Below are 9,626 nucleotides of genomic sequence, written 5' to 3'. Positions count from 1 at the left end.
AACTGTGATAGAGTATACAAATATTTGTAGTAATTGGAAGTATTTAAAAGAAGATCATCTACATTTGAAGAAAGTAGTTTAACCTAAAAACGTTTATATAAAGTAGTGGACAATTTATCGACACATGACCGAGTAACTAAATATCAATTTAAACGTTCATTTTATAAGAAACACAATTATTACTCATAACCTGATATATAAAGTTCTATTGCTATTTAAATCCTATTGTGATATATTAAATTCTCATAAGCGTGTTTGGTTAGAAATAAAATTCTGGCAATCACAATTTATTAAAAGCACAGAGCATGGAAAACGCCGACATTCAACAATTGTCAGGAATTACTTCGGCTTCGAGAGCCCCGTGTTACCGGGAATAAAATAATTATCGAGCGGCAGACAGCATTTTGGGAAAAGTCAATTTAATAATAATTGCAGGGGCAGGCAGCAGCGTTCTTGTTAATAATCATAATGTACAGCACAGTCGAGCTCTGTGTAACTGTATATTACATTGTTATGGTAAACACAATATATTTCAATTAACCGTAATAATAATCCATGATAATAATAGTCGTAATGATAATAATAAGGCTAGCTACAGCGTGATCTCCCGCTCGAAGAGACCACCCGATCCAACTGTACACTTTTACAACATACTTCAATAATAATCTAATTACATTAATATAATTAGCGTAATCATTACAATCTGAACCTAACTCGAAGAATGTGTCTCGACACGTGGGAGGGACCGCACGCCTTAGTCCTTCGAGGAATCAATGTCTCCTGGAGTCGATGCTCCGAAGTCGTTCCCTGTTCTCTCCGCTTCCATTCATTCAACGTGGGCGCGTCGAGCAGCAAGAGGTTAGAGCGACGCGCATTGATTTCTCGAAAGTCAAAGGGCGTCTCTTAAAAATTTCATTTCTTTCTGTTCATTTTCATTTACGATATAAAGGCACTGTACACGTAAACATACAATATATAGGAGAGCGCTGTAGGCGGTCCAGATGTTACTTTTAAACGGTAAAACGTGCCCGTTGAAAAATATTATAATACGATCTTTTTTTGTTTGTTTCTTTCTTTAACCATTAAGACGCTACACGTTTAAAATAGGGGAGCGGTTTCCTTCGATTCTAGCTGCATTGGTCAACACTATTCTTTTTCGACATTATAATATTTATATATATGTATATCTTAAATGTTAAGGAAAAATATAGACGACTATTATGTATATCGAATGTGCAGAACTCACGGTAACTATTCAGGAGGAAATAATTGGTCAATGCGATCAGAAGTTAAGAAAACGCTCCGGGTTAAAGGTGGGATCTGTTTTATCACAATTTGGCAGTGAACGTTTTCACGTTTAAAATACAGTTTTACAAGTTTCTTCTTTAAGAACTACGTCATGAATGTTCGTCTCTTCCGTTTTCCCCTCTTTTCTGCTATTGGCTCGCTATGTTTCGCTTTTCTTTTTACGTTACAGACGAGATTCGAAAATATTGTTTATTTTCCTACACCCTCGGTTGCTCAGAAAAAATAAATCTTTTCCTTTTTCGTGTCTGTTTGTTAACTTCGGCCACCGGTCAAATACAGGAAGTCTCAAGACGAATACGTACCATTTAAAAAAACGCATGTGCTGCTGACTTTATGTAACATTGGGAAAAAAGAAAATTTTTCTTTTTCTTTGCGCGAACCTGATTTTACTCTGTCAAACTCTACGTAAAAAAGAGTAAAAATGTTCTCTCGAACACTGTCTCATAGAATCAATAGGTTAGGCATTGTTTCAAACGATATTCGTTTCGAGGTATCCTGTGGAACTGAAATTCTTCGTACATCGTTTAGCGAAAATATGTCTGCATGTTTCTTAATTTTCATCTTTCATTCTGTTGTATTTTTTTATTTGTTTCTTTCGATTTTGTTCGAACTACGCAATTTTGTATGTGCGCCTCTTTATGGAGCTCCAGAAAAGAGTTTGAAGAGAGGTTAGAGTGGTCTTGACCTCTCTTGCGGTAATTCTCTAGTGTTTTGTGCGCAATACTAAATTGCATAACTTTATAAAACCAATGTGACGTCACTCCACGAATCATCGGTATCAAAATACGAAACTCCTACAGATCTGTGTACATACATACGTGCAGGATAAACGATCGCGCGATCGTTATGAGATGCAATTATTATACAATCCTGTTGCATGTCTTCGACTTTAAAAAACAAAAATCAGATATTTACATCTACTTACATTCCATTAAACGATAAATTAATGTATGGATACAGTTCCCTTTAGTCAAGTTTTTTCTTATTTTTCTTCGCTCAACCGAATTGTGATGTATCACCAAATATAATTAAAGCTTTACAAAACTAAGAATGAAAATTTGATGACTTTACATTGGACATAAATTGACTAGCAAATGTAAACCCTCTGAAGACCAGTCGAGTTCCAATTAAATCTACAAATGATACTTAAGAAAGTTTACATTAACTGGTCTATTGCTATGAATAGTACACTTTATATTTCTAATGTTTTTTTATGTTACTTTTTGTTTCTAACTTAAAACACATCGTGTTGCAGGCTGTTTGAAAAATCTAGTATATTACTTCGCTTATAAGAATTCATCGAGTTATTCCTGAACAAATAATTATTTCTTTATACCGTTTTGTTTTCCAGTGTCACATTTTCTTAAAGTTGTGACTTTTCTCTTTAAATCAATTAAAATTATCATGTGTTTTTGAGGCACTATTTTATTAACAATAATACTGCCAATTGTTCAAAGTTATATACTAGATTTTCAAATCATTCTGCACAATTGTAGCATACCTTTGCAAAATATGCTATCAGAATAATTCAAAAATAAAGAATTCAATTCCAAGGAAAATGATTCCTTTGAATTAGAAATATTTTGCCTTTTTCATTTACAGATATTTACTCCTTTATAAATCTGTAAAATATCCATCTATGAGTTAACGTTTTTACCAATAATTGTTTACAAATCATTTTATTAGACTTTCGAAAAATTTTTGTTAAATTGTGGACCTTTCCATTTGCAGGTAACAGGACACGCACACGATCCATGAGAACAAGTATTTTCCTCAATATTATTTTATGCGGCGCGTCCAGTTGCCTCGCAAACGAAACGTTCCATCGTTCGAAGAACTTCAAACTTCATAGTAAATTAAAAGTAATCGTGAACAAACTTGGACTGCCAGCGCTGCGAACCTTTACCGAACGAAAAACACCGCTGTATAATGTAATTCCAGTACGTATTGCTATTGAAAAATTTATCACGTACATACGTAATTATCGTTTCCGTATCGCGTGTATTCAAATCCCACGAAACGGAAGCATTTTTCAAATGTTATTTCTTGTCATTCGATCATCGGCAATGCGACAGGATTTTAACCGCAATGGAAATGATAGCAAAGCAATTTTTTTTTCTTGAATCTCTTGTAAAACCATGTGTGAATTTGTGACCTGGGATCGAATCAGAATTTCTTCTCGCTTTGCCAAGAAATTTCTATGCGTTACAGAGATAAAATCAATTGGCTGCTTAAGACCATTCCCCTCCACTGTGAACCACATATATACGACTCTTTTATGCCACGTTACAGTATCTTCCTCTATCAGAAACAAAAAATGAGTATCGGCAGATTTGCGTGTAGACAAGAGATAGAGCGACCTTGAGCGACCAAATTCCGTTTATTCTGCTATGGATCTGCTGTTCGACATTGCGAATGCCCTGAATCAATGCTAATAGATGATCGTCGCTTTTAGCAAAATATATGCTTAGCGGTGCATGATTATTCTCGGTTTGTTCGTATTAACTATCGAAGCTCTTGAGCCATCTGTTCCGCTTTATTTCGCATTGTTACCTAACCTAACCTTTACATTAAATATATTTATATATATATACATATATATATACGTATATATGTATATATACATATATACATATATAATTCATTAATCGTTAGTCGAAATTATCAAGTCAGTTCGAAATATTGGCAGAGTACACCGACGCTCTTGACCGCCAATATATATTATATGCGTTGAGATCATTTGAGTGCATGAATTAAAATACTCTTCGATACGAGTTTCTGAACCCGTGGAGATCGCATACAGTCAGAACAAAATCAATTGGTCGACGAATGCTGTTATTCTAACCGCGTGAATCGCGCGAAAACATCTATGGCAACGTCTTTCCAACTCGCTTGCGGATTTACGTGTGAACATGCGTGGTGAGAGAAGCCAATCAACGTAGCGGGGATAACGGCCTTGAGTGACCAATCGATTTTGCGCCAACGCGTTATCGTGGACTGCGCGTTAACACGTCCCAGAAACTAGCATTATACACACGGCCATTGCTGTATATTATGTAGAAATATATTGCAATTGAATGACGCAACGTTGAGATTGGTCATGCGTATATAAAAGGAGAAATGCGGTTGTCGTTCATCGTCAACTAACTCGGCGGAACTAGCATTTCTAGGATTTTCAAAAATACATCGTTTTTCCCCGATGATCTTATCACGACCTGTACGGACTATCTACCTCTTGTATTTTTTTTTTTTTTCGTTCATTTTCTCCCTTTCTCTCTCTCTCTCTCACGCGTTTGCGAAAATACATCTTTTCGGCGGAACAAGAATTGCATTATTTATACACTTGCGGTAGGTAAGATTTGTGTTGTTTCTTTTTTTTTTCTGGCACGTACATTTGGCGCTGGTAAACGCCAATGCGAATTGACGAGACTGAGTTAAAGGTACGTTTTATAAATTTTTTTTTTTTCTTTGTCTTAAGATACGATTACTCCGCTGTTAGACGATTATACATCAGCGTTTCCCAATTTTTTTCTCTCGACAAAACGAATTGATCCTGAAATTCCATGCCTCCGGTGGTTTTGTTAAAATTTGTTTTAAATGTTCCATGATCGAATTAAGTTAAATTGAATCTTAAACGAAAGATTCGCCAACACAATTCTTGTCTGTTCTCTGCTCATTAAATAAGATGTATAGACGAATTAGTTATTATATACTATTCAAATTGATTGTATCTAATTCGTTTAGAATTAATAAATATTTCTCTGTCATTTCGCGATCGTAAAGATTAAAAATAATTCTACACACGATTTCTAATGTCCGATCCTAAGTGATTCACGTTTCTCCCTCGTATGCGACGAATTATCACGTAAACCGTAAATTGAGAAACGCCGTTCTATAAGTTGTTCGCAGCACGTGTCTCCCTTCTTTCGCTCTAAACACAGAAGTTATATCTTAGTAATTGCTATACAAACCATACGTTTTACTATACAAATATGTTAGAGCCGCAATGACACAATAATTGATTCGTTCTGAAGGAAGATATTTGTCGCGAATGTCACTGTACTGCTTGTAATTCGTTTTCTATCCCGTATTTTGCGCTCAAAATGGTAGAAAAGCTTAATTATAATCGTTTCAAGAGACCTAAGCTTGATATGAGACCACTGTCTTGCTGCTCGAAGAACCTACCGTCACTGGCAGTAAGACATTCGTAACCATGCTAAATATCCTCGTGAATTTCATAAAAAATCAATAATCGTCTCGATCCGCTTGTTTACAAAAATGTACAAGTATGTTTGAGCAGCTTCGCAATACTTTACAACCGTATTCTAATCCCGTAACAATAGTTAACGACAGCTTATCCCTCATCACTTTGGACTAAATGTAATCATCGTTTAACATATTCGTAATTGGCAGTGAACATTTCCGTGATTTTCTCGTGTGCAATGAACTCCTTTTCTGTTTTTTTTTTTAAATTTTTTTTCATTTTTGGTTTTTTGAGTCGCGATCAAAGAAAACAGCAACGAAGAAAATTTCCCTACGTTCGCGACGAAACTTGTAACGAATATTACATACGCTTAAATGCTCGTTTTACAGTCCCTTGCCATGACATGAAACTGATAAGAAACACGGGTAAGTTCGATGATAACTTATGTCCAGCATGTCTTATCGTGAAGCTTTCGCACGGCGATGCCATCAAAGGATTACGCGTGGTACCGTGTAATTTACAAGCGAACAGTCTTCTCTCGTTCCTTTTTTTTTCCCGTAGCTTCGACTTTACCATACCCGAGAGCTAGAACAATTTTTCACAAGTATCGCGCGAGTACGAAATTATCCGAGTATGGGTCATTAATCTAAACCGTCTGTACAAATAGTGCTAACTAATTGTCAGGATGTTCAAAACTTTCGATTGCTCCAGTGACTATACCAAATATTGTGCGTGTCTTAAAAATTAGTCATGGAAAACGATGTTTGGGCGTTGAACGGTTCAACGCGTCAAATTTTCTAATTTTTCCGCTTTGTCATTTCCCTCCCCATTTTTTATAGTAGCTCTCAGGTACCTGAATAATGCTTATCGTAAAGTTCCTTTTCGAACACAGAAATTGAACCGTTGAGAAGTCACTGTAGAGTGCTCAAGAAGTCCAAATATCTGTGTTGCATGTAGCCTCAGGAGGATTGGCTAGACTGAGCCGATGAGGGAGTAGTTAAAGACGTGTGTAGAGCGAATCCGTCGTAAACGTCCATTAAATCACGCATTCTGTATTCTTCTAGACAAACAAATCCTTCGAGGGATGGGGATTGCTTTCGTGCACAATCCATGCAGTGCACTACGTGTCGCTTCTCTTGTTCCCTTATGAACAAGATGTTGAACACTTCAATCTGAAACAAAATTAAGTTAAATATTTACTCTGTGAGTGTGTCACGTGACTAATTGGATCATTTCAATGTTACACTTTATTAGTATTATTATTTTTTATATATCAGACATTAAAGGTAAGTGCTATTGTATACGATACACAGGATTTTAATTCAGTTATATAATTTTCTGAAAGTTAGTAAACGATTTTGTAAAAATTAATGTTTGTAGAAACAACTTACCTCGCATTGCCCACAGTAATGGGATGCTTCGTTCTTTCCTCGTCCATGGAATCGAACTTCCACACCCTTACTTTTTACAAATTCTAATATTAAGCAACACTGTCTCATTGTCCTTAATAGGCAATTTTTAATTAGTTCAAACAGTCTGGGGTCTGACACTTTGATATTCCGAGCTAAATTCCAGGATAAGTGTACCATCGGTACAATAGATTTGAACGATTGTAACTTATTCCACTCATAACGTTCAATTGCCAATTGGTATTGACGAGCTGTCAAAGGACCCACGTTCCAAGCGATGTTATTACACCAGCCGACGGCCTGAACCCAATGTACGCAACCTAAGAGAATGAATACCATTTGTTTGGAACGCTTTGTAATTGTTATTTTACTTTAATATTCAAATAAAAATGTATTTAACTGCACGAGCATGAAAGGTTCGTTTATAAAATCGTCCGTGGAAAAAGATATTTTAAAAACTTACTCTATTTATTAGTTTACGAAGGCCAATTTAACACTGAACAATTTATAATAATTTTTTATCTTCTCACCCGCATTAACCCAGACAAGATCGCCTGGCCTTTGTAGAAACCTATACACAGGAATATTTTCCTCGTACAGATCTTCCAAAGAAGGCCACCAACTGCCATGAAGGTAATTGATGTTATTCCGCTCGCAGAGAGTACAAATTACGCCCCAATATGCATCAGGCACTGCGAACCACTCGCAATCTCCAGGCCCGATATTGATATTAATGGAACAAAAGTTGTTGTTCTCCTGATGGCCGGGTGTTCTGCTACCAGGGACCTGCAAAAGTACAAAAGATGTCTCTTAAGAAAATATCGTTTGAATCGACGTAGTTATAGCGCTCCAATTGACAAAGAATACATTTTAACGAGTAAATGCAACTATCCACAAAACTCGCGACAAATCAATTTAACCTTTGACAAGCTTTATGTATTTGTAAAACTTGAGTTGAAATTTTAGCTCTCTATGGTAAATATAGATCTACAATAAAAATACAAATATAAAAATTAATAAGAGGAGTAAAAAAGGTATACAAATTTTGAACGCGATGTATAAAAAAATACGAATAAAATCACATGTTGGACTATCATCGTCTCTGTAAGGTTTCTTTTCTCAAAACTAGACTCTCTCAAATTTGATTACATTTAGGTGAATCAAAATTCACGATGCACGACGTACCTTCATGTACAACTGGACAGTGTTCATGCCCAAAATAACGTGTCCAACGTGGCTGAGCATATTCCCGGCCGACACGACTCTGGCAAACGCTGGTAATTTCATTAGCTCTTGAAGCTGCGGTTTCCATTTCCTTTCGTCCGATAAATCTACATTGGTCCCAAATCGCAACATCTTCGAGCCCGGTCGCCCAGCCAAACCGAACGCGTTCTTCTTCCTCCTGACAGCACCAGTGCTGTCCTTCGAATCCGAATCCGATAAATTCGAGGTGTGTATACCTTGAGCCTTCTCCCTCTCCTCCTTCAAACTCTCCTGAAAGCTCGAGGCCTGGTACTGCGCGTATTTCGCGATGGTTGTGTGGCTTCTGTGGCTGATGCAACCCCATACTTTCCTACCCATGACCGGGTCCCAGTTCTCGTCGCTGGTCTGTTGCATTTGCGTTCTGACCTCGATACCGTGATCGGGATTGGCCTCCACCAGCGTCTTCGTGGAGAACAATCCAAGGTCTAGCTTCAGAGCGGCTGCCAGGCCACGGATCACAGCTATCGGGTGTTTTAAACAGAACTCTTGTAGCTGTGGACTGAACGCTTCTTTCTTATTCTCCAGGTAAACGCTGGGTGTCGGTGGTAAGAGTTGTTCCTTGGTTAACCTTTGCGTCGGGGGATCCGGTGGCGCTGGTGGTGGCGAACGATCGCTAAGTATAGAACAATTCGGTACACCTTTCAATCCCTGGCCCTTGCACGCCTCGACGACATTTTTAGAGTCCATGTCTATGCTAAGTTCTTGCTCGGGCTGAGACTCGCACAAACTCTCCAATTTGAGAACGGGCTCGACTCGCGCGGTCGTTTCCGTTTTATTTGTACTCGAGGTTGCCTCGCACTTCACCGTTTCCACAGTCGGGGTCGGTGTCTTCGCGTTACTCTTCTCGTACGTTTCCAGTTTCGACGTGGACGACGGTTGACTGTCCTCCATCTTCTCCAGCTTCACCTCCTTGATTTTCTCGGTGCTCTCCTCGAGATTCGACGGCGAGAACGGACCCGAGCTGAGCGTACCGTTGTTCATAATACTCGGCGCCTCCTCCTTCACGTCCAGGTCCTCGGATCCGAAATGCTTCAACAGATCCTCCGCCAACGACGTCGCGATGTCCTTCTGCGACAACAACGCCTGGAGCTCCTGATCCGTGACACCGAGATCCTTGTTACCCGCTGAACCCTCCGGATAGTTGCTCGTCGTCGACGATATCTGAGTGTAACCCTGAGCGGTGTACTGATTAGGCTGGTATTGGTTGTACTGGCCAGAGGTAGTCAGTTGCCTCTGGGGGAAACTCGAGTCGGAGGCGGACTTGTAAGGCATTCCTGGCGTCTGGCTGTTCCCGGTCGCTGCTGTGTTGTAACCGACATTGGAGTCGGAGAATCCTGTTTGCAACGCAACGGTTCCACCTTGCTGCAACTACAACGAACAGAAAGAACGCGGGGGATGATACCGATCGTCGGCGATACTCGTTTAAATCCATCGATGAAAGA

General features: G+C 38.5%; 1 protein-coding gene and 1 long non-coding RNA gene across 9 annotated transcripts in view; one reads left to right on the top strand and one right to left on the bottom strand.

Annotated features, from left to right (window-relative positions):
* The first annotated feature begins 3,050 nt into the window (after positions 1–3,050).
* Positions 3,051–9,626, top strand: part of LOC143145543 (uncharacterized) — a 39,629-nt gene continuing 33,053 nt past the window's right edge. The window contains exon 1 of the long non-coding RNA XR_012991721.1: positions 3,051–3,248. This is a non-coding gene — a long non-coding RNA (uncharacterized LOC143145543). The remainder of the gene's footprint in view (positions 3,249–9,626) is intronic.
* Utx (Utx histone demethylase) overlaps positions 6,448–9,626 on the bottom strand; it is a 146,427-nt gene continuing 143,248 nt past the window's right edge. For all 8 annotated transcript variants that reach the window (XM_076308822.1, XM_076308833.1, XM_076308842.1 and 5 more), the window contains 4 exons: positions 8,107–9,552; positions 7,452–7,707; positions 6,904–7,241; positions 6,448–6,684 (listed from right to left, as the gene is read on the bottom strand). In XM_076308822.1, the coding sequence (XP_076164937.1) occupies positions 6,472–6,684; positions 6,904–7,241; positions 7,452–7,707; positions 8,107–9,552 (2,253 nt within the window). In that variant the 3' untranslated portion in view covers positions 6,448–6,471. The remainder of the gene's footprint in view (positions 6,685–6,903; positions 7,242–7,451; positions 7,708–8,106; positions 9,553–9,626) is intronic.

Source organism: Ptiloglossa arizonensis, chromosome 1, assembly GCF_051014685.1.
Source record: "Ptiloglossa arizonensis isolate GNS036 chromosome 1, iyPtiAriz1_principal, whole genome shotgun sequence".
NCBI lineage: Eukaryota > Metazoa > Arthropoda > Insecta > Hymenoptera > Colletidae > Ptiloglossa > Ptiloglossa arizonensis.
The sequence above is the reverse complement of the archived record's forward strand: the minus strand, read 5'-3'. Positions and strand labels throughout refer to the sequence as shown.